The following is a 22,887-nucleotide window of genomic DNA, read 5'->3' as shown; positions in this document are numbered from 1 at the left end:
TACCAAATTAGACCAAGTTATACCAAATTATAGCAAATTATACCAAATTATGCCAAGTTGTACCAAATGATAATGCTGTGTGGGTTACTGTAGGTTTTGGGATGGGCCAAGGCTGAAGTGAGAAGTGTTATCATGGAATGGTTTGGGTTGGGAGGGATCTTAAAGCTCATCCAGTGCCATGGGCACCTCCCACTGTCCCAGGCTGCTCCAGCCTGGCCTTGGACACTCCCAGGGATCCAGGGGCAGCCGCAGCTGCTCTGGGCACCCTGTGCCAGGCTCTGTGCCAGGGCCTCACACCCTCACAGGGAGGAATTCCTTCCCCATATCCAAACTAAACCTCCTCTCTGTCACTTTGAAGCCACTCGCCCTGGTCCTGTCACTCCAGGCCTCTATAAATAGTCTCTCTCCATCTTTCCTTCTTGTGTCCTTCAGGTGCTGGATGGCCACAATTAGGGCACCCTGAATCCCTCTCTCTTCCAGACCCGCTTTCATTTAATACTTCATGTGCCAGGGTTCTGCTGCGTTTCTTTATTCCACCCAGATTCGTTCTGTGTGTGCTCTTCCCGTGCACGTTTTCATATTTATAGAAGCAAATCCTGGGAGTGCTCAGTCGTGTGTTGGTTGTCGCCCACGGTCACGCACGGCAAAGGCAGCGAAATTTAAAGTGATTTAATTTTTATTTGCACGCTCAATGTGCGTTAACAAATTCAACATACAAGGTAGCATTACAGAATGTAGGTTAGCTTATAGCATTATGCAGTTTCACACAGGTTGAGTTAGGGTTTTTTTGCCTTTTTTTTTTTTTTCTTCTTTTTTTTTTTTTTTTTTCTTTCCCCACACAAAGTTGTAACTGTTCCAAGTTCATTTTACAACAGAAGACACAAGGTAAAGAATAACCACACCGGGGAGATTTTACAGTGAGTCCGCTGTCACTTACTGTCTATTTCATGTTTTAAAAAATATATATCTGCACATTTTCAGTTTCCTATTATTCCAGAAGAGTGTTGGAGCTACTCCTACCTGCCCGATAGCCTAAGTCTATTTACCCTGAGCATGTTTCCTTGACAAGAAATTCATCTTTCCTTCGCAACTAAAGGAATCTTAAGATCATCTAGGCTTAGTCATGCTTTTCACACCGAAGGGAGAAGGGAATTTTGTTGCTGCTCTTAGTCCTGGTCAGATCTTTGGAGTGGTGTTGGAAAGCATGTTCCGAGGAAAAGTCCTGACAGTTGCTTGAATTGCAGCAACGCAATTGCTTAGTGCAAAAAACCAAAAACTAGGATTGAAAGAGATCTACAGCGATTTCCAAGGGGGAGCTCGGTTCTCTGGGCTGTGGCTCTGAGCCACAGAGTTCCAGGCAGAAAGCGTTTAAGACACTGATAAAATCCACTACGACCTCAGGCAGAAATCCTGGTCGTGGGTGAAGGGGGAACAGAGTGCAGGCTTGTGTCTGCTGAGAAGTGGAGCTGCAGCCTGGGAGGGAGGGCCGGTGAGTGAGAGAAATCAGCTTTCCAAAAAGAACGCCTCAGGCAGAGACGCCAAAGCGGTGGCAGCTCCCCAAGAGCTGTCTGTTCCTACAGAGCTGCTGCCACGAGAGCCTCGCTCAGTAATTCCCACTGCAGCGGAGGGAAGGTGAAAAGGATCATTTTTCCAACGGGGATCTAAAATTCAGTAGTCGAGTCTTGTAAGTAGGTAAATGATCTTAATTAAAAAAAAAAAAAAAATTATAATCTGTTATTTGCATTCCTATGTGCATCCCACAGGGCTCAGAGCAGACTGGGAGCAACCAAAGGTTTTCTGAAAACCCGGGGCTGTGGAGGAGCCTCTTTGCAAAACCCAATTCTGCTTCTGCATTTCTCGAAGTTGGAGAGCCCAGGAACGTTTTTAGTTGTAATTATTTCTGCTCAGTTCACCAACACTGGTTTCCATGAATTATTTGCTGCCAGTTATCACCCTGATCTGTGCCCTGGCTGGGCTGTGGCCAGAAAACCCAAACCCAGGATGCTCCAGTCGCATCCAAAGGCAGCTCCAGGGCTCTGTGAGCACCGCCCCATCTCAGGCAGCTGCTGCCAAACTTCAGGGACTTCTGTTCCAAATTCCTGACTCTGCAGGGTTAAAACAGCCTGAGGTGCTGGAGGTCCCTCTGGTCAGGGCCATCCTTCCCCTTGCAGGCTGTTCCCAGACTCAGAGGGATTTCAGGATTCCAGGATTCCAGGATTTCAGGATTCCCCCCAGGCCGCCTCGAAACTCCAGGCCTGGCCCATTTTTGGTGCCAGGATTTGCCCTGTGTGTTTCCTGCTCTTTTGGGAGCTGGCTCTTAGGTGACTGAAGGATGACGATGTCTAATGCAAGTTGACTCCAGCACGGATGAAGGGAAGCTGTGTCACCTTCTCACGGACAAGCTCTGCCCTCCAGGACCTTTCCCTAGCTCAGCTTTGTTTTGCCATTAAACAGAAATTATCAGCCAGGTAGAATCTGACATTGAACGTCCAAAGAGTTTTTCCTTACCAATCAATGACACATCTGTGTTTGGGTTTTCTTGGGCCCTTCATGCACAGTAAAGATTAAATAAAATGAAACTGAGCCGGATTTCCCCAGTTCCTGCAGTCTGTGAGGCGCTGCCTGTGTGAGCCCCACGTGGCAAAAGCGACGGGATCAGTCGGTCGGGGTTTGGATTTTAGAGTCCAGTCTTGGATGTCTGTGACCTCACAGCTCCCCAGGTGCATCACAACGACAAGGATTTCGGTGCCTGACACAGAATTGTTTCTTCCCTGGAGGCCAACGCCATTTTCCCTGTATTTTCCTTTTGTGCCAGTGCAGAATTCTAACCCAGCCCTAGACGGAAACGCGGTTGGGACTCCCCCAAACCAGCACAGAACAGAACCGCAAGAACCAATGGGCAGGCAAAACTAACAAGAAACTAGAGGTTAAACAGCAGAATTCCGAAACTTTGGGAGAAGCCTAACAAAGACAGGCCAATCTCGGTGAATACCAGCAAAGACAGCTCGGCACAAACACGACTTCCATAGTGACAGATAATTGGTATTAAAACCTGCAACTTGATACCGGCAGTTATACTAATTTCAGTTTGTAGTAGGCATGCAATAGCGTGATTACACTGTTATATATATTCGTGGTACCTCTTTTTTTTTTTTTTTTCCTTTTTTTTTTTTCTTTTTTTTTTTTTTTTTCTTTTCCCATTATTCTTTCTTTCCCTGTCGTTCGTTCGCTTGGTTTTTTTGTTTTATTTTTTCCTTAAGAGTTTTAGTGCCCTGCAAAAAACCACGTCAGCTAAAGAGAACCCAACCAGCTCGCCGCTTCTCACCGGAAAAGAGTTTAGTCCTACAGCTAAACCGAGGCTCGAAGTCTGTCCTAAGAAGGGGGGGAGGAGGCTGAGCTCAGTACTCGCTCAGGCTGTGCCACTTGGCCACGGCTTTGGCGGGGCTGTCGCAGAGCTGGCGCCAGTGCTCGGCGCCCGCCGCGCTGCCGCTGTGCGCGCCCACGATCAGCCGCCCCACCACCTCGTTCTTGGTGGTGCGCTCGAAGTCGATCACCAGGAACTCGACGCTGACGTCGGGCAGCAGCTCGGCGGGGATGTCGTAGATGAAGGACTCGTTGAAGACGGGGTTCAAAGTGCACTTCTTGACGTGCGTCTTCTTCTTGGCGATGCGCTTGCGCCCGTAGTAAACGTTCACTTTCACGTAGGGGTCTGCCGGAGGGGGGAGAGGGAGGAACCAATGACACGGCCCAGGAGAGCTCCAGCACGGGCTGGGAATCGCTGGCACGCGTCGGTTTGGGCCGGGAGGGACTCAAAAAACCCCGTCCCGCCCTCGCCGTGGGGCAGGGGCACCTCCCACTGCCCCCGTGGGCGCTGCGCAGCTCCTCTGGGCACCAGGGCTGCACCTGCCCCACAGGGAAGAATTCCTTGCCCATTTCCTGTGCCCTCTGGCAGTTTGAAGCCATTCTCCCGCCCATGGACAATCCCTGAGCTGGGAGGCCACACCGAGGTCACCCCAAATCCCTCCGTGGGCGCCAATAAAAATGTATTGTCCTGGTTTAGGGACAAATTTGGGAGAAAACCCCTGACTGGGATCCCTCTGGGAAGCAAACCCAAACTCCCTCCAACCGGCCCGGTGAAGAATTTCTTCGGAGGAAAAGTGGGAAAAAAAGAAGAGCGGGTGCTGTTCCCCAGCCTGAGCAGCGCAGCCCTGCGCAGGCCACAGCCCAACAAAGGGTCCAGGCAGTTTCAGTGATTTGCAGATGGCAAATGCTGCCAGTGGAAGGTACTGGGAAAGAATAAAGTTAAAAACAAAGCCTCCCTTTTCCCCCCAGCCTCCCCCAGCCCTCGGGCAGCTGCTCTTTATGCAGACACTGATGGAGGATTACAATCAAGATACCAGGCACTGAGGGATTTTTTTTGTTTTGTTTTGTTTTCATTCCACACAAGTTTTGAAGCTGGAAGGTCCTTGCCCTGCTGGCTCTGCCTCTTTTTCACCTTTTTGGGTTTTTTTGGTTTTTTTTTTTAACCCAGCTGAAATGGGCTTATGCATAATACAAAGATCACATAAATAAACAGTGCTAGTCACAAGAGTCTGCAGGTAGAACCTCACTGAAAATTTTATCCTGTGGTTGGTGACTACACACGCACAGCTTTTTGATTTATTTGTCTTTTTGTTTTCCTTAAAGAAAGAGTAAAATGTAGGGCCTGCAATAATGAAGCCTACTCTGCATCTGTCTGCATTCCAGGGCTTGTTGTTACTCTCAAGTCGATTCCAACCATTTCCCCATAATCCTGAAGGAGACTTTGCTGAGGGGATTCAGGAGTGTGAAAACCTGTGAAATAAGGAAGCCGGGACAGCAGCTCCTCTCCTCTCTTCAAACACCACGAGAAGGAACCCAGCGAAAACGACAAAACCGAAAGCACCCGAAAGCACCAGGCCAGAGCTGTCTCTAATTCCTGCTCTCCACTCTGAGTGTGTCACTGCTCCTTGTCACCCTTGTCCCCCTCCTCTTCCTCACCCTTGTCCCCCTCCTCTTCCTCACCCTTGTCCCCCTCCTCTCCCAGGGCCAGGGCCTGAGGCAGACACAGCCACGGCAGCAGCGCTGCTCAGGACCGCAGAGCCGCAGAATCACGGGATGCTGGAGCTTGGAAAAGCTCTCCCAGGCCAGGGAATGCCAGCTGTGCCCAGTGCCCGCCTTGTCCCAGCCCAGAGCTCTGGGTGCCACCTCCAGGGATGGGCACTCCAAACCTCCCTGGGCACTTCCAAGCCCCGAGCGCCCTTTCCATGAGGAAATTCCTGCTGGTATCCACTCTGAGGCCATTCCCTCTCCTCCTGTCCCTGTTCCCTCTTCCCAGATCCCAAACCCCCTGGCTGTCCCCCCCTGTCAGGAGCTCCCTCCTGATCCCCCTTTTCTCCAGGCTGAGCCCCTGTCCCTGCAATTCTCCCTCAGGAATTCTCCAGCCTTTCCCCAGCTTTGGACATGCTCCAGCCCTTCAAGGTGTTTTTTTTTTTTTGAAATGAGGATCCCGAAACTGAGCCCAGGATTTGAGGCCAGCACAGGGGATGGGCACTGCCCTGGTCCTGTGCCCACGCTGGGGCTGCTCCAGGCCACCTGGGCACACCTGGGCACACCTGGGCACACCTGGGCACACCTGGGCTCGTGTCCAGCCCCTGCCAGCCAGGGCTGTTCCCAGTTTTTCTCACACCATCGCCTTTGGCTCATGGATCCCAGGGATCCCACGGATCCAGGCTGTTGTGGATCCAGCTGCTGCCCTCCCAAACCCCTGCCTGCATCAAGCAGAAAGGATCTGGGCTGCTCTGCACAACCACCTACAGGTGAGGGACTGCAGCACCCACAGAAATCCATCACCCTCAGGAGGAATTTGAGGAAAAAACCCGCAAACGGCGAAAAACCCTGAAACAAGGGGGGGGGGAAAAAAAAACCCCTGCGAGAGAACTTGGGGATTTAATTGATCTTTTTTTCCCCCACGCACTCAGAGCTGGAGAAAATAGCTTCTACCTGAGAGGCCGGTGATGTCCATCTTTGGCAAATGCCTGGCTTTCAGCACCACCACGGTCATCCTCTGTGCCACGGGCTGGTAGGACAGGGACACCTGCAGCTCCCCTCTGCTGATGCACTTCTGGCAGGGTGAAACACACACAGCTTGTTAGGACAAGGTGTGCACGGACACGGCTTCTGGAGGCGCCCAGGATTTCCTTTCCTTGTGCTAAACGCTTAAAGAGTGAGGAAATGAGCCATGGGTGGTTCTTGGGGCCTCAGCTGCATCCCCACAGCGTGGAACTCTGCATTTCTAGGAGAGGAAAGCTGGTGAGATCTTCTGAGAGAGGAGTGGCCAAGGCTGCCTGTGGGGATCTGTTACTAAAGGGCTCTGAGGGGTTTAGGAGCTCAAATTCCACTGATTTTTTTTTTGTGGAGCTGCAGTAGCTGAGCCCCTCAGCCCTTGGGTGTCCTGACAGTCTCACCATCAGTTCAGCCTGCAAAGCTCCAGGATGAAGACGAAAAGAAGATAAAACCAGAGCAGGTTTTATCTCGGACCTCAGTTAAACCTGCCCGGTGCGTCCTTTCAAACAGTAACACGGCATTAACAGAACATTAAGATAATTAGTTTTGGTTTCCAGATGGTGTGTGTTAACTTCCACTGAGCTGGCACTAATTGAGATGGAGTTTATTTGCTGTCGAGGTGAACAGCACCAGCCAGGGCTGGGAACTGCTGTGGTGTCACAGAGCTGCTGAAACTTTGGGCTCTCTCCCAAACCCCCGCTGCCCATCAGGGGCTGGCAGAGCTGGCAGTGAGGCCCCCAGGAGGGGATTTTCCTCTTTTCAGAGCAGCAAATGCTCCATTCTCTGCCCTGAGGTTCTGTCAATGCTCCTCCGCTCAGCTTCGAGGGAAAAATGCAGAGCGTGAACTTCAGCCTGGAAAATGTTCATTTTTCATCGGGCGGTTCCCTTTTATTTGAGTGGTTGCTGCATGTTTAACACGAGTTTTTCACGTGCATGGCATCACAGAATGGTAACTATCCTGTGTTGGAAGGGACTCACAAGGACCATGGAACTCCAGCTGCTGGGAACTTTTGGGAGAACAAATAAATGAGCAAATTCCTGGGCCTGGAAGGGAAACGTTTGGAACTTTGGCTCCTTGGATACAGAAGAATACAACAGCCAAGGAGAGATTTTTTTTGTGTGTGTGGGGGGGTGAGGATGTTATTAAGAGTTTTGGGGTTCTTCTGGTCTTAAGGTGTCCCTGCCCATGGCATGGGGTTGGAATGAGATGATCCTTAAGGTGCCTTCCAACCCAAATCATTCCGGGATTCCGCTTCAAAGTAATTTTCAGTCCGTGGTTGTCAGTTTGAAATATTGGGAACGTTCACTGGGGTGGAATGCAGGCCTGGCTTGGGGCACTGGGTCGTTACTGGCTGTTAAATGCAATCCTGTAGCCCAGATTTTGAAACCCCCTGACAGACTTTGTTCAGTGGTGGCTGTTTGGGCACCGTGGAATGAGGCAGATTTTTCGAGCGTGCACATCTGGCGCCGAGGTAAATCAATTTTTGATTAGTAACAGATGTTAAATAATTCGCAGCCTTGATTGCAATGATTTATATTTAAATCTATTTTTTGCTATTTTTTTATCTATTACTCCTAAGAGATCCAGTCAATGCATTGAAAAACCAAAAAATTAAAGACCCTGAACCAGGCACTTGTTTTGTCATAATGTAAAGCATCCCTAGAACTGAAGAACAGCAAAGTAATTACCAGAACTCTGGTTTTGTTGGGATTATTGACACAGAATCTCCTATAAATAATACTAAAAAAAAAAGAAAAAAAAGCTCAATAACCCATAAAGTAGAAACATTTCAAGTTAAATAATGCCATTGCAGGACATAAGGGAGGATTCTATAGAGCCCAGCAACGATTTCCAAGGTGTTGCAGCAATAAAAGTGAGCCCAAATGCCTTTTGCTTTTGAACCTGGGAGATGGGCAGCAGAAATCAACTGAGCAAGAAGATGAAAATCTGAATTACCTCCTCCTCTGCCTCCTCCTCCTCCTGAGCACACAGACATCTGCTCCACAGTGCTCATCCTTTTGTTTACAGCACCAGACACTGAGAGTGGGATTCATTTCACCCGAATTTTAGATGTCTGTGTTTTGTTCCCAATCCAACCCGTCTCGGGTGGGATTCCTGGGAGCTGATTCCTGCTCCAGGACCAGGGGAACCCAGTCAGGCTCTGCTGACACATTTTACAGCCAGGATTCAGCTGTAAATAATCCCAAGGAGAGGGGTCTAAACTGGTCAGGTCAGAGGAATCTCCCTCTCTCAGGGAGGTTTGCAGATGGATGTCCTGTTATCACATCAGCTTTCATTTGGAGGCGGGAATTTGCCTTTTTTTTTCCCTGGCACCATCCATCGTAACATTCATCACTCCCGTGCCTCAGGAGTGACAAAACCTTACCCAATGACCATCACCACACAGCAGAGAAAAACACCACACCAAAAACCACTCATCCGGGGAAAACCAGGCTTCACAGCTGAGGATCTGCGTTATTCCCGCTCGGAAAACCACGGAGGCTCCGGGACCCACCCTACGTGGAAACGACTTACTTGTATGTTCCTTTTGAGGATCTCCCTGGTGAGCTGGACCTTGCCTGTGCTGGGATCCACCCCTGCCAGGGGCACCATCACCTCCCCGATCACGTCATCCCGGGAGAAGCGGTCGAAGCTGAGCACCAGGAAGTGCAGCACCAGGTCCTGGAGCTGGCTGTAGGGGATCCCGTAGAAGGTGAAGGTCTCGTCGAACACCGGCTCCAGCGTCTTGCGCAGGACGCGGGTCTTGACCCGGTGCCTCTTGTCGGGCAGGATCGTCATCTTGATGTAGGGGTCGGAGCTCTGGGTGTGCTCGTCCATCACGGGCAGCCCGTGCGCCTCCTGGATGGTGACCACCAGCGCCTTTTTGGGGAAGTTGTAGTCCACTGAGAAAGTCAGGTCTCCCAGCACGACGTCGTCGCCCGGGGAAGAAGGCGAGGAGGTTTTACTCCCTCCTGGAGTGAGGCTTTGATCCGGGCTGAGTTCATCTCCAAACTCGACTTTGATGGGGAGCTGGTCGAGGCTGGGGGGTCCATCCGGAGCCTTGTCGGCGCCCCCCAGCCCCGACTCGGCGGCATCCACCAGGAGATTGCCCCTGCCCCCGTCCCTGGCCGCGCCGCTCTTGTCTCTCCGCAGCCGGTTGATCTTCTTCTTGTTGCTCAAGGTCTCCGGGTAGATGCTGATGCCTTTCAGCATGTGAATGAATTTGTAGGGGGGAGTTTTGTGCTTCTTTTCCGCTTGCTGGTGACAGCATGTCCACACAAAGACTGTGACTGAGACAGAAACCACCAGCACGGTGGCTCCAATGAGTCCTGCCACCACGGGAGACACATCTGTGGGAAGACAAGGCAGTGAGGAGCGAGCTGGGGCCGCAGCACACCTGGCTGCAGATCTACGCAGTCCTGCAGTGCTCTTAACCCCGGGCTCTGCCTCTCACAGCTTCCCCAGACATCGCTGCTATTTCTAAATTTACTCCTAAGGCATGCCTGACCCGTGTTCCGTCAGCTAAGGATCTCAAACTGTTGATTGCCTTATCTTGCCAAACCCAGCTCCTGCATCACCAGCATCTCCATAGGAACGCGGGCTCTTGATGTGCAGGAAGCTTTTTCTTTTATTTTTTTAATGCCCTGTTCAGGAACGTTACACAATTCTATTTTCACAACAGGGAGGGAGTAATGAATATGGCCATCAGGCTGGATCTGAGGTATCCTTCATTAACAATTTTTTAAATGTCCCTTTGCCCTGAAATGGTTGTTTTGCCCCGGCCCTTGTGGCTGAGGCCAAGGCTAAACACGAAATCCCTCATGGAAATCCAGTGTCCAAACCAACAGACAGAAAATCCTGGGCTCGGATTTAGGGATTATCTGATATTTTCTAGATTACGCCAACTGTGTTAATCAGTAATGGCAAAGCAGAATTAAAAAAACCAAAACAAAACAGAACAAAAAAAACCCAAAAAAACCAACCCCATTCATTTTTATCTGCTTCTTTGCTAATGGATGACTTTGGAGAAGTTTTACCAAGGCACAGAATGAAACCAGCGGGGCTGAGCTCCCCAGGACACTGCACTGACATCCTCCAGCGATTCTGGGAGGACTGAAGGGATGGGGTGCGTGGAGGATGGAGAGCACAGGGAAGAGAAGGAGATGCAAAAAGAGCTGGGGTTGTTCAGTCTTTAAAGGGGAGGAAAAGGAGGGGATTTTTTGCTGTCTTCAGTTTCTTGGTGGGAGGTTTGAGGAAGGTCGAGCCAGGCTCTCCGTGTGACTTATTTCTGTATTCCTGGTTTCAAGGCCATTTTCTTTTATTTCTCTGGAAGCCAGCAAACAAACAAACAAACAAACAGCCCTCGAACGCCCTATGCCTCTTTCTCTCACAAATTACACAAACCACTCCTTTACCAACAACCCTTGTCATGACAATCGTGGCCGTACCAAATGAGACAGCTGGTTGAAAAAAGGTAAACTTGTCTCATTTTCCTCTTCATTCTGTACCACAAACAGGAGGAAATAATCGTCTAACCTCATCCCTGAAGCTACAGAGAGCACCACAAATTTGGATTTTCTTTGCTCTTCCCACATCCTCATTTACTGAGGCTAACAGACTGTAAACTGAGCACCTGGCAGACTCAGGGAAGATTATTTTGCCTGCTCCCAAAACTGGAAAAACCACTTTTAGTTAGACAGAAGCCTTTCTGACCCGCAGCTGGAACCTTTGGCTGTGGTGACCGATTCCACAGAGAAACCTGTCCCAGGTCTCACTGCAGAGCCCGGGATTGAATTAACCAAAGCAAGAAGAAATCATAATATTGACAAAACACCGCCCCAAAATCCCAACTTCAGTTCGTTATTTAATGTTCCCTCTTTGATACGAGGCAAATGGTCTTTAACAGCCCGGCTGGAGACAACTCAGCTTAAAAGGCTTTGGTGGATGTGGAAGAAAAATGCTGAAACTCCATTCTTATTCTTATTCTTATTCTTATTCTTATTCTTATTCTTATTCTTATTCTTATTCTTATTCTCATTCTTATTCTTATTCTCATTCTTATTCTCATTCTCATTCTTGTTTCTTGCTGTGTGTTTTGTTTCTACTGTGTCCTCACAGGATCAGCTCTTGTGCCTTCCTTTCCTGCACCTCTTTTCAGAAGCAGCGCCCAACAGTGACACCAGAAAGCACCAAATAAATCTTTTCTCTCACTGAATTACCGCAACTCGAAAAATGACTTCAACTCTAAATATTATTTCAAGCCTTACATTTGGCTCCCGTGATGTTCTGTGGCAAAGAGCTCCTGGGCCTCATGACGTGGCTGTGTTCTCATCTCAGCCAGTGCCTCAGTTACTCCCAATCCCCCTCGTCCTGGCTGAAGGCTCCTATTTCTGTAATCATTCCATCCATCCATTAGTCCTGTCTCCATAATTCCCTACAGCTGATCTAGACCTCTCTAAACCCAATTTTAGTGAAGATTTTGCAGCTTCCAGAGCACTCCCCACGCCCAATGTCCGCCTGAAATGGCAGCACAGCCTGACACCTCCCTCCAACACAGCAGAACTTCGCTTCCCCATCCAAACTTTGTGGAAGAGGCCTTTGTCCTGATGTGACGCCACAATTCGTCCGAAACAAAACCAAAAAAATCACTGAAAACCTCCTTTTAAACCCGGTGTTTGCCAAGGACTCCCCAATGGTGGCCAACGGTTAAATGGTGACAGCACGTGGCTCTCGGATCCCAGGAAACACAAGGTACGAGGGAGGTGGGATCCGTTTTCCATGAGATAAACGGTGCCGGACGGAGGAATAACCCCGAGTACTTCGGGATTCGGAGGAATCCCGTGCCCCCGGGGGCCGGAGGGTGCGAGGGGAAGGGCCGCGGGTGCTGCGGGCCAGGCGTGGGCAGCGCTCTGGATGCTCAGAGCTGCAGGAGCCCCCGGCGCTGCATCCCCGCCCTCCTCACCCCGGGCTGCACCAAAAACCATCCCGAACCCGGGCCGGGCCCGCACGGGCCTCGGAGCTTCTGCATCGCCCCCGGCACCGGCTCCCGGCTCCCCCGCGCCCGCCGCGGCCCCCCGAGCATCGCCCGCTTCCCCGGGCGGGCCCCGCCTCGTGGCGCCGGTGCCGGTGCCGCAGCCGCCCCGGGGAACGCGAACAAAGGCCGGGGCGCGGCGCGGCCCGGCACAGACATCACGTCATCGGCCCGGTCTGCACCTGCCACCGGCCCCCGCTCCGCCGCCGAGCGCCGGCGGCGGCCCCGCTCCCGCGGCCGAGAGCCGGCACCGCCCCGGCAGCTGACGGAGAGCGGCGGCGGAGCCGGGGGAGCGGCGTCCCCCGGCCGGCGGGGGCGGAGGGGCCGCGGGGTGCTGAGGGACCGGGCCCGGGGGGACGCCGAGGGGGCCGAGAGACGCTGAGGGACCGGGCCGGGGGGATGCTGAGGGTGCGGAGGCCGCGGCCCGGCGCTCCCGTCCCCGCGCGGGGAGAGCGGGGCCGAAGGCGCCGCGCACGGCCCGGCCCCGGGGGCGCCTCTCGGGGCCCCGCCGGGGCGGACGGGCCGCAGCCGGGGCCGCCGCGGCCCGGCGCCACTCACCGAAGCCGGGGTGGACGCTGGTGATCTCGGCCATGGCCCCGCCGAGGCCGGGGCCGCGGGGGTGCGGGGCCCGGTGCGGAGGATGCTCTCCCGGCCGGGATGCAGGAGCTGCCGACTGGTCCCGCTGCGGCGCTCGCCCCGCCCGGCCCCGCCCCGCCCGCGGCGGCCCCGCCCGGCGGTGACTCGGCAACTGTCGGGGCTCCGGGCGCGGAGCCGCGGGGCGTGTGCCCGCTCTGCCTGAGCCCCGCTCCCACCGGGAGGCGACGGCACCGGCGCCGTAGGCGGCAGCACCGGGCGGACCGGCTCTGCTCCACGGGGAGACCCCCGACGGCAAAGACGGGCGGGGGCCTTGCAGCGGGCAGCGGCGCCCTGGGTGTGTGGGTGTGTTTGTGCGTGTGTGTTTCTCTGTCACTGTGTGTGTGAGGGGCCGGGCCCGGCCCGGCGGCGCTGCCCACCGAAGATGGCGGTGGCGGCGCTCGGTGCCCCCTCGCCCCCGGCCCCGCCTCACCGGGGCCCCGTCGGGGACCGGCCCCGGCCGCGCATGCGCGGGGCGAGCCCCGGGCGCTTCCGCTTCCTGCGCGGGCGGCGGGACCGGGCGGCCCGAGCGGGGCCCGCAAAGCCCCGCAGCGGCCCCGCGGCCGCCATGGCGCTGGCGCTGAAGATGCTGCCCTGCAAGAAGCGCAGAGCGGCGGCGGCGGGGCCGCCCAGCCCGAGGGAGCGCGGGGAAGACGCGGAGCTGCCCGGAGGCTCCGCCGCGACCGGCGCTGCCGATGGCGGCGGCTCCGCCAGGCCCGCGGGGAGGGGGCCCGGGGAGGCCTCGCCGAAGGGCGGGAGGAAAACCCTCGGGAGAGCGACCGGGCAGGAGCTCCTTGCCGGCCCCGGCAGCCCGGCGGCGGAAGGTACCGGGATGGGCGGCGGCTTTGGGCACTGGGATTTTGTGGTGTTTGTTTTGGATTTTTTTTTTTTCCCCCTAGGAGGTGTTACAGATTAGAGTGAAACTGAGGTCTTTCGCGGTGTTTTCTCATCCCTGGGAGTGTCCAAAGCCAGGTTGGACGGGGCTTGGAGCACCCTGGGATGAGGGAAGGCGTCCCTGACGTGCCGGGGGTGGGACTGGATGCGCTCTGAGGTCCCTGCCCACCCAAACTATTGTGTTACTGTGTGGGAAAGAGACAGTCCGGCCTTGTTTCTGAGCACCCCTGAGGCCAGAGGTGAGGGGATTGGAGCATCTCCGTGCCCAGAAAAGGCTGAGGGAGCTGGGGCTGTTCAGGCCGGAGAGGAGCCCCAGCTGAGAGGGGCCCTGAGCCCTGGGGGTCCCTGTGTGCAGGGACGGGCAGAGCAGGGCCCGGGCTCTGCTCCAGGCCAGGCACCGGAGCCACGGGCAGGGCCGGAGCCCAGGAACTGCCCCTGCACGGGAGGCACAGCTTGTGCCCTGGGCAGTGCCCAGCCCTGAGCAGAGCCCGGAGAGGCTGTGGAGCCTCCCTGCTGCACATCCCAGCCCCATCTGGACACAGTCCTGTGCTCTGGGATGGTTCTGTCTGCGCAGGGCGGCGGCACCAGGTGTGACCCGCAGCGGTCACTCGGGTTTGATGGTTTCTGTGATTCTCAGTGAGGATTGTCTCTGGTTCTTGTGCTGCTGTGAGGAGCTCCCTGATTTGGCTGAAAGCTGAGTTTGTGTCTTGGAAGGAGGTGGAACCAGACAGTTCCCAGCTGTTTTCTAGGCTGTGGAACCTGTGGGCCTGCCCAGAACAGGAGGGGAAGGGTTTGTAGCCACCCCTGCAGCCATGTGGGTTCATTGGCCCACGGCTGGGAAAATGCATCCCAAGGAAGCAGCCAGCTGTGCTGTTCCAGCTGGGAATAACCCCCTGCCTGTGCCTGTCCCTCCTGTGGTGGTTGCATTTGTACAAGAGGGAGTCCAGCCATGTTTTGGGGAAATCACCAGCTTCTGGCAGTTGGCTCATGTGACAGGGCTGGGTCTGAGCGTGGCTGTGCCCAGCTGATAGTGAGGGAGTGAAGCTGAAGGAGTGGGATCTCTGTGCCTGGCTCTGTTTCCAGCAGGATGAAGCTGCTGCTGCCCTGTGCAGCTGCACCACACTGAGTTGGACTTGTGCAGTTGGTTTGATGTGTTTGAATGGGCAAGTCGATGGAAAATGAATGGAGGATTAATTTGTTTGCAGCACGGACTCTGGTGCGTTACTTTGCTCTGTGTGTCCCTGTGGTATATCTGGCTACAGCTGGCTGTTCTGTTTCCAGGGAAAATCCCGAAGCTGTACACAGAGGTAGAAGTGAGTTCTCAGCGGGATCCGTGTCCAAGTGAAAACCCTGGTGCAGTGCCAGAGTCTCCAGGGAGAAGCTCCCTGCAGGTGGCTGCCAGAAATCCCACCACGATGAAGCCACCGAAGAACACCCGAGCTGGTGAGTGGTCCCAGCAGAGTGATGGGGAAAATCTGGATTTGGGGCTGGTTATTTCGCAGGAGAAGTGTTGTGACTGATACAGCAAACTCTGGAATTGTGAGGATGTCGGGGGCTGTGTAGGTGCAGGGTTGTTTTTTTTTAAGTTTTCATCTCGTGCTCCATCATTCAGCGTCTCAATAAAGTGGAACTTGCTGGAGTTGTTCTCTGCAGTTTTTGGCTGTTGAAAATCACTGCCCTGTTTCGGAGAAAATGATGTTTCTTTTCTTTCTCTGAGTCAGCAAAGCAAGAAAACGCTTTTTAAGTCCTGGAAACTGTAACCTGTTCTTGCTGTGTGGTACCTGGAGTTTTGCAGTGTTGTTAAAGGTGTGAAAAGGCTGCTGAGGCCATTCTAAATCATTCTGGAGGAGGTGACAGCTTCATGTCTTCGAGTAACTCAGTCAGGTCCCGCAGAACTCGAATCCATCATTCAAAAGTCTTTCTAGTTCTGGTGGCTGTTTCTGTTTGGGTGGTCTCTCATCAGCTTTGCTGTTTCAGCAGCTGCAGAATTCTAGCTGCTGTTTGTTTTCAAACTCATCCTCTCACAACGCGCCGGATGCCAAGCAGCCGAGGTTTCAGATTCCGTTTCTGCTGGTTTTCAGAGGAGCAGGACGGGGAGGAGGTCGAGAGGAGGAAGAGGAGGAGGAAGGCAACCAAACGGAAAAGAGAAGGGAAAAGCCTGGAAGAAGAGGGCTCCTTGTCCTGTGATATCAAACTGGACGAGTCCCTGGATCGCACCCTGGAGGATGGGGCCAAACAGCACAACCTGACCGTGGTCAACGTGAGGAACATCCTGCACGTGAGTTGGGGGCTGGGCTCCAGGCCTGTTGGAGTCCAGGGCATTCCTTTGGCTGCCCTGGAGGGTCAGGGACCTGGGCAGGGGGGTCTGGGACCCCAGCCCAGAGCTCAGAGAGACTCTGGCTTTGATGTCAGTCCATGGGAAAAACTTCCTACACTGAGAGAAGGTTTACAGGCCACAAGAATGTGGAAAATAGTAGTTTAGCTTATCACAGGGTGAGAAAATAGTGATTTTGGGTTCCTAGCATTGAGGTGAATGGGGATAAGATGGAGAATCTGGGGCGTTGTCTCCTTCTTCTTCTCCTTCTCCCTCCCTCGCTCCATTGCTGCATCGACGTGGCACAAAGTAGTTAGTGAGGATTGGGTCAAAGTAAAGATGACCTTTTTAGTAATAGTGATAGACATTGGTAATAAATAGTAAACAAGAAATACGTAGTAATTAGTATAAAAGAATAAGGACAGCCCAGCTCGGGGGGAGACGTGAGGAATCCATGCAGCTGCGAACATCTTGTCGGACTCCGAGAAAATTGTAAGATAAAAACAATAAACGAAGTATGCAACCTTGAAAAATCTAAACCTGAGAACTCCGTCTCTTCCTTCGGCTTGGCTCGGAGCTGTGCAGGGGAGCAAAGGACCCTGAAACCACCTGAATGTTGGGGAAAGCCCCCGACACAGGCCAGGCTGCTGGGGGTGCTGGTGGCTCTTGGATTGCTGCTTCTTGGTCAGCACCCACGTCCTGCCCTCTGCTAATAAATGTATAAAGAGGGAACGTCCCGAGTAAATCTGTGAGGACAGGATCACGTGGTGCCCGTGCCGCTCAGCTGGAGCCTGCTTTGCCAGCAGATGTTGATCCCAACTTCCTCATGTTTACAATGACACCTGGGCCTGTTTTGCTTTTCCTGAGCAGCAGGAATAACTGGACTAAAATGATCCTTCCGGGCCCACGTGAGCAGGTGTAAGCTGTGAACTCTGTTTCCTTTTTTGAATGAGCTGTTTCATCATAAAATTCTGAAGGACTTCTAGTGGTGCTGACAGAAATGCATCACTTTTAGTTAGTGTCCATCACACAGCTCTCAGTTAGAGAGGAGCTGCCAGAAGAATATTTGTGCTGTCACAGCTTTGGAGTGAATCTCTAACTCTGCACCTCTGCTGGGTCTTTTCAGTTCATCCCAAAGTGCGATCTGGAGAGCAATAGTATTTCTTTTCCCACAGGATCAAAAATCATACCTTTTGTTTTCCCTGCCTCTAGAATTGTTCAAATCCAGATAATCTCAGATAATTTCCCTTTTTGCCATCCCTGTGACAATCAACCTGGGGACTGCCAAGGTTCTTTCAGGCAGTTTCACCGGTGGATTCTGTGCAAGTGCCCCAAATCAATGCCTTTCCCTGTCGTTAGGTGAGGGCTGGAGATTCCTCCCAGCCACCTGCCTTCCCTTATGGAGGCATTCAGAAAATGCAGCCTGGGGTGCTGCGTCTCTCCTGCCTTCCCCATTTCTCCTAAATGTGTGCAGTGTTTGCTGGAATGCAGTAGCACGATGTTTTAAAGACTGGGTGTTATTCCATACTTTCTCCAGAGATTTACAGCCTTGTCTTGGGAGCCTGTGAGTGCTTAAATATTGAAGTTTAATCGAGATGCAGGTTTTCTGTTGCAGCTTCACAGCAGCCTTTCTCCTGTGACTGGGATCAGCGCATTTTACTGATTACATGACATGACTGATTACTGATAGCAGAGAAACTGGTGTGGGCTTTTGTTTTGACTGATTTTCTTTCTCTTTGCTGGGAATTTATTCTGGGGAGCTTTCACAGAAAACGTAGTGCAAATGTTTCAATCGCTGCTGTGCTGCTTTAAACTTTACTGTCTGATCTCTGAGCAATCATTTTTGCTACAGCGTGATTACAAAGGCTGTGGTGCACTGAGTATTTCCTCATCGTGTTTCCAGGCAGTTCATTCTAACACTTGCTGTGTTGTCTGTTTCTCTTTAATAAACATCCTGGTTTTGTGTGTTCCTTTAGGAGGTGATCACAAATGAGCACGTGGTGGCCATGATGAAAGCAGCCATCAGTGAGACAGAAGATATTCCTTTGTTTGTGAGTAAAAAGCTTGCTCAGATTGTTTGATCAGTTGTTCCAAATGCACAAGGCCTTCCCCTTCCACTCTGCCTTCCTGGGCCATAATGGGATGTGGGGAGGAGAGGAAGGGCAAAAAAGTAATTTACCTGTTTTCATAATTAGGTTACATTATCAGTTTTGCCACCTGGATGAAGTGGGTAGTGTCTGAGTGTAAATTATGAAACAGAAACACGAGGAGTTATTTTTGAGGTCACTGTGGGGAAAAGCAGTGAATTTAAAGGTAATGAGTTTGAAAAAAGATAAAAGCTTCATAGTAAAGAGTTGCTGGGGAAGATCTGTCATCAAGGAAAGGACTGAATTTATTGCTGTTGTCTTGTTTTAAACTCTCAGGAGCCCAAAATGACTCGTTCCAAACTGAAGGAAGTTGTGGAGAAAGGAGGGGTAAGTAAGTCATCTGCTTTTCCTGTTGCACCTTCCCCTTGCCCAAGAGGCAGCTCCAGCTTCTGCTCTTTGTGACAGTGACAGGAGCCAGGGAATGGCTGAAGCTGTGTCAGGGAGGTTTAGGGTGGAGATCAGGGAAAGGTTCTTCCCCGGAGGGTGCTGGCACTGCCCAGGCTCCCAGGGAATGGGCACGGCCCCGAGGCTGCCAGAGCTCCAGGAGAGCTTGGACACCGCTCCCAGCACAGGGTGGGGTTGTTGGGGTGTCTGTGCAGGGCTGGGGTTGGACTCATGGTCCTTGTCCCTTCCAACTCAGCCTGTCCTGTTATTCTGAGTGGTTTTGGTTGTGTGACCCTCTAAGAGAAGCATAAATGTGGTCTGAGTCTTGAAATGAAGAGAATCAGTTAAGACAGTGTATCAAAAATTGAGCCGAGCAGCACAGAGCCAGCTCAGGGTTGGGAAGGGCAGTGAATTCCCAGTGTCCATTGTCCTGAAGTCGCTTCCTGAAGATCCTGTGGGAGATTTGAAGGCTTTGTTTGGGCTCTGTTGATGCTTGAGCACTGTGGAGATCAAGGTCACAAGCTCGGGTGCTCCTTAGATTGGTGAGATTGACCCTGCCCATGTGACACAGCCCGAGTGTTTTTGCTGTCCCCAGGTGATTCCAACATGGAATATTTCTCCAATTAAGAAGGCAAACGAGATGAAGGTAAATTAATTGTTGTTGGGAAAGGGGAGACCTTATTGCAGGCTTCCTGCTGAGGCAGAGCTCTTTTGGAGGGCTGGAGCAGACTCGTGTACTGAAACCATCTCTGAGCTCATGCATTTCCATCACATAAATGCTAAATCATTTGTGCCTCTTCTTGTACCTCCTCAAACCGCTTGCTTTCCTTTGCCAAACTTTTAGTAATTTATTTCTTTGGTTTCTTCGGGATTTCCTTTCTGAGCTTCGGGGTGTTCTCCTCAGTTTGCTCTGACTGCACCCTTGGAGTGCAGCCTGGTAACAGTGGTCACCCTCTTTCTCCTGTGTGCAGCCACCTCAGTTTGTGGACATTCCCCTGGAGGAAGATGATTCCTCTGATGAAGAGTACCAGCCTGATGATGAAGATGAGGATGAGACTGCAGAAGAGGTAAATGCAGCTTGTGCAAAGGTCTGTGTGTCCAGCACAGAGCTCTGTGTCTGAGGCAGGAGAACACTCTTTATTTTAACACATGGACACTTGTAAGTCATCCAGGACCTCCCAGTAATCATTTTTCAGTGCTCTACTATTCCTTTGTCTGAAGGAGAGTGTTTGAAATGTTATTTGGAGCAGTTATTGATTGTGGCACGATGGTTTGAGAGCGTTCTGCATCTCTTGCCCTGCAGAGCTTGCTGGAGAGCGATGTGGAGAGCACGGCTTCTTCTCCTCGTGGAGCCAAGAGATCCAGGACAAGGCGCTCCTCTGACGAGGAGGGAGGGACACTGTGTGAGGTAAAGCTGGAGGAAACAGTCATTGTTCCTAATTTATTGATCCAACCCCCACAAAAAAATCAATTCCTACGGCTGTGGGCACATTCCAGCTGCTGGGTGGCTTTAGGGTCTCACTGCCACATTTCCTTGCAGGAAGGGCTGAGTCTAAAATAAAAATAAAGCCCTGGGAGTGGAAACAGTTGTCAGTTCCTTGGACAATGATTACTTTTCTGATCGTTTCCGAGGAGTGCAGGAGAATGGCTTCCTGTGCTCGGCTTAGGAGCAGAAAGTGAGTTTGGTAAAAGCATGAAGGTGTTTGTGTGACTGTGCACACTCAGAGGGAGTGGTAGGTGCAGTGTGACACAGGCCAAGGATCAGCAAACAAGAATCAGAAAGCTCCTGGGAGCTGACATTGTGATCAAAACCAGCAATATTACGCTGATATTTCAGTGTAATTCTACTCACCATGAGTTTGTTTCTGGGAGGATTCTGCCACAGTAGTTGGTGTTCAGGTTTATCAGCTCTGGTAACGTTGAGGCTGATACTCAAATCATCCAAATGTCTCCTTTCCAGCAAATCTTCATATTTCTTTGTACTTTCTGAAAACCAAAATGAGTGTAATAGGAAAAATCCACGTCCTTCTGTGAAGCATTTCTCCCACTTCTGGTCGAGCAGAAATTTCCTCTGTCCTTGGAAATTTCCGTTCTGAATAAAACCTTTTAACACCAAGGCCTTTCTAATTAGATGGAGAAGGTCACGACACCTGTTAGGCACATTAGTGCTGAAGTGGTTCCCATGGGACCCCCACCACCTCCCAAACCCAAGCAGAGCAAGGACAGCACCTTCATGGAGAAGCTGCACGCAGTGGATGAGGAGCTGGCCTCCAGCCCTGTCTGCATGGACTCCTACCAGGTACGGTGCTGCGTTTGTTGGTTAGAATTTGTTAGAGAGGAGGGGACTTCCTGGGGTTTTCTGGGCCTTCCTGGGGTTTTCTGGGACTTCCTGGGGTTTTCTGGGACTTCCTGGTGTTGTCTGCTCCTCCTTTTATTGCATTCTGTTCTCCTTCAGATAATCAGTGGAGCTCTGGACAGCCTGGGCTGGTGGAAGGTGCCCTGCCCGTGGCAGGGGGTCGTAACAACATGATCTTTGAGGTCCCTTCCCATCCAAACCATTCCATGGGTCTTGGATTCTGTGAAATTGAATCTCCAAAGTGTGCAGGGCATTCAGAGGCAGCTGTTAAAAATATTGCTAGTGACACAGACTTTTAGTTTCTTGTGATGACAATGTTTGTGCTCGTAAGTCTCTCACTGCTGCTGTTTCAGCTGTTAAATGTAACTCTATCACATTTACATAACTAATGAAAATCGTTTTCCTTTTGAAAATTGTCCTGTTGGCTTAGTTATGTTTCGCAGGCACAATTTTTGCTGTTAACAGCTGAGGAGTTTGGTTCCCAAGAGACCCAGTGTCCCAGTTTAATATTGGGAGAAGCTTTGCTGCTCTGTGTTCCTGGGCAAGGCTGAGGTGTGAACAGCGCTGGGCTGCTGCTCCAGCTGAATGTCAGAGTAAAACATAAATGAAAGAACCAAAGCTGTTTCCTGGGTGGCAGATGAGAGCTGATAAATGAACAATAACACATTTATATGTATATTTATTAAAAGCAGCAGCTCGACGGGGAGAGTAGCGACAGCTTAGCTTTCTCAACCTACGGAAACAAACGATTCTCCGCTGCAGGAATCCAATATTTTTTGGGGTGGTGCTCGCTCGGCTGGGCTGGCAGTGCCAGGAAAGCCTTGTTTGTCCCTGCAGCCCCTGGAGGACAGCCTGATCGCCTTCAGGACGCGCTCCAAGCGGCCGCTGAAGGACGTTCCCCTGGGGCAGCTGGAGGCCGAGCTGCGCGCGCCCGACATCACGCCCGACATGTACGACCCCAACACGGCCGACGACGAGGAGTGGAAGAGGTGGCTCGGGGGGCTCATGAACGACGACGTGGAGAACGAAGGTGCCTGGGCGACGTGGGGCTGGGGGTTCTGTGCTTTAACCAGGCCGGGCGTTGGTGCTGAGACACACAAAGCAGTCACACGCAGACAAGAGATTTTCGCAGAGGTCCTTCCGATCACAGCCGAGAGAAGAAGAGACCCCTTTGTTTACTTTTTACTTTTATACATTTCTGGGTCTAGCAGAAGATTGGCTTTTTGGGGTTTCCACCCCTCGGCCTCAGCGGCCAGACCAATTGTCAGTTACAGTTGTTTTCAGGTTAGAAATATGCAAACAAAGGACAGAGAATGAAAAACAAAGGATTTGTTTATGCTACATCTGTGAGAAAGGTAGAAAACTGCTCTTAATATTGTACAGTAACTAAAAAGATCTGACTCCATTTAAGAAAATCAAAAGGCTCAGAAAAACCAGGGTAACAGTGCTGCAGCTGGGATGTGGATCCAGGAGGGGGATGAGCAGGCGGGGCAGCTCTGGGAGAAGGAGTGGGGAGGTTGCACCTGAGCTCAGAACCTTCTCTGAGCCCTGGGCCGATCCCCCAGCGTGGAATGGGGGGAATTCTGTCCCTCTGTCCTGCTCAGGTGAGAGCTCACCTGCAGGGCTGCCCCAGCCCTGGGGCCCTGCACAGCAAGGGCTGGAGCTGCTGGAGAGAGTGCAGAGGAGGCTCCAGGGTGATCAGAGGGATGGAGCAGCTCTGCTGGGAGGAAAGGCTGAGGGAGATGGGAATGTTGAGCCTGGAGAAGAGCAGGCTTTGAGATGTCCTTCCAGGACCTGAAGGAGCTATAAGTAACGTGGGTAGAAACAATTCCCAAGAGATGGAGTGACATGATGGAGAATAACTTCACACTGACAGGGAGGAGGTTTAGGTGAAGTATTTGAAAGAAATTCTTCCCTGTGAGGCTGGGCAGGCCCTGGCACAGAGCCTGGCACAGGGTGCCCAGAGCAGCTGTGGCTGCCCCTGCATCCCTGGAAGTGTCCAAGGGCAGGTTGGGCAGGGCTTGGAGCAGCCTGGGGCAGTGG

At 52.3% G+C, this 22,887-nt stretch overlaps 2 protein-coding genes across 6 annotated transcripts in view; one reads left to right on the top strand and one right to left on the bottom strand.

Annotated features, from left to right (window-relative positions):
- Positions 1–658: 658 nt before the first annotated feature.
- On the bottom strand, positions 659–12,807 carry SYT11 (synaptotagmin 11). Of its 2 annotated transcripts, none has more exons than XM_040088208.2 (4): positions 12,675–12,807; positions 8,621–9,435; positions 6,019–6,142; positions 659–3,709 (listed from the first exon to the last, which is right to left on the bottom strand). In XM_040088208.2, the coding sequence occupies exons 1-4, from the start codon at positions 12,706–12,708 to the stop codon at positions 3,399–3,401; spliced, it is 1,284 nt and encodes a 427-aa protein (XP_039944142.1). In that variant the 5' UTR covers positions 12,709–12,807; the 3' UTR covers positions 659–3,398. The 2 variants fall into 2 exon arrangements, with proteins under 2 accessions (XP_039944142.1, XP_039944143.1); XM_040088209.2 differs by having other exon boundaries at positions 6,022–6,142.
- A 129-nt stretch (positions 12,808–12,936) lies between these two features.
- Positions 12,937–22,887, top strand: part of LOC120764148 (GON-4-like protein) — a 33,783-nt gene continuing 23,832 nt past the window's right edge. The window contains exons 1-10 of one of the 4 annotated variants that reach the window (XM_040087951.2): positions 12,937–13,047; positions 14,925–15,086; positions 15,725–15,921; positions 17,934–18,008; positions 18,381–18,431; positions 19,084–19,134; positions 19,460–19,555; positions 19,792–19,896; positions 20,620–20,787; positions 21,682–21,874. In XM_040087951.2, the coding sequence (XP_039943885.1) occupies positions 15,059–15,086; positions 15,725–15,921; positions 17,934–18,008; positions 18,381–18,431; positions 19,084–19,134; positions 19,460–19,555; positions 19,792–19,896; positions 20,620–20,787; positions 21,682–21,874 (964 nt within the window). In that variant the 5' untranslated portion in view covers positions 12,937–13,047; positions 14,925–15,058. Of the gene's footprint in view, positions 13,048–13,472; positions 13,574–14,924; positions 15,087–15,724; positions 15,922–17,933; positions 18,009–18,152; positions 18,271–18,380; positions 18,432–19,083; positions 19,135–19,459; positions 19,556–19,791; positions 19,897–20,619; positions 20,788–21,681; positions 21,875–22,887 lie in introns of those variants that run through there. The other 3 variants (XM_040087952.2, XM_040087948.2, XM_040087949.2) reach the window with 3 other exon arrangements.

Source organism: Hirundo rustica, chromosome 29, assembly GCF_015227805.2.
Source record: "Hirundo rustica isolate bHirRus1 chromosome 29, bHirRus1.pri.v3, whole genome shotgun sequence".
Classification (NCBI taxonomy): Eukaryota; Metazoa; Chordata; class Aves; order Passeriformes; family Hirundinidae; genus Hirundo; species Hirundo rustica.
The sequence above is the reverse complement of the archived record's forward strand: the minus strand, read 5'-3'. Positions and strand labels throughout refer to the sequence as shown.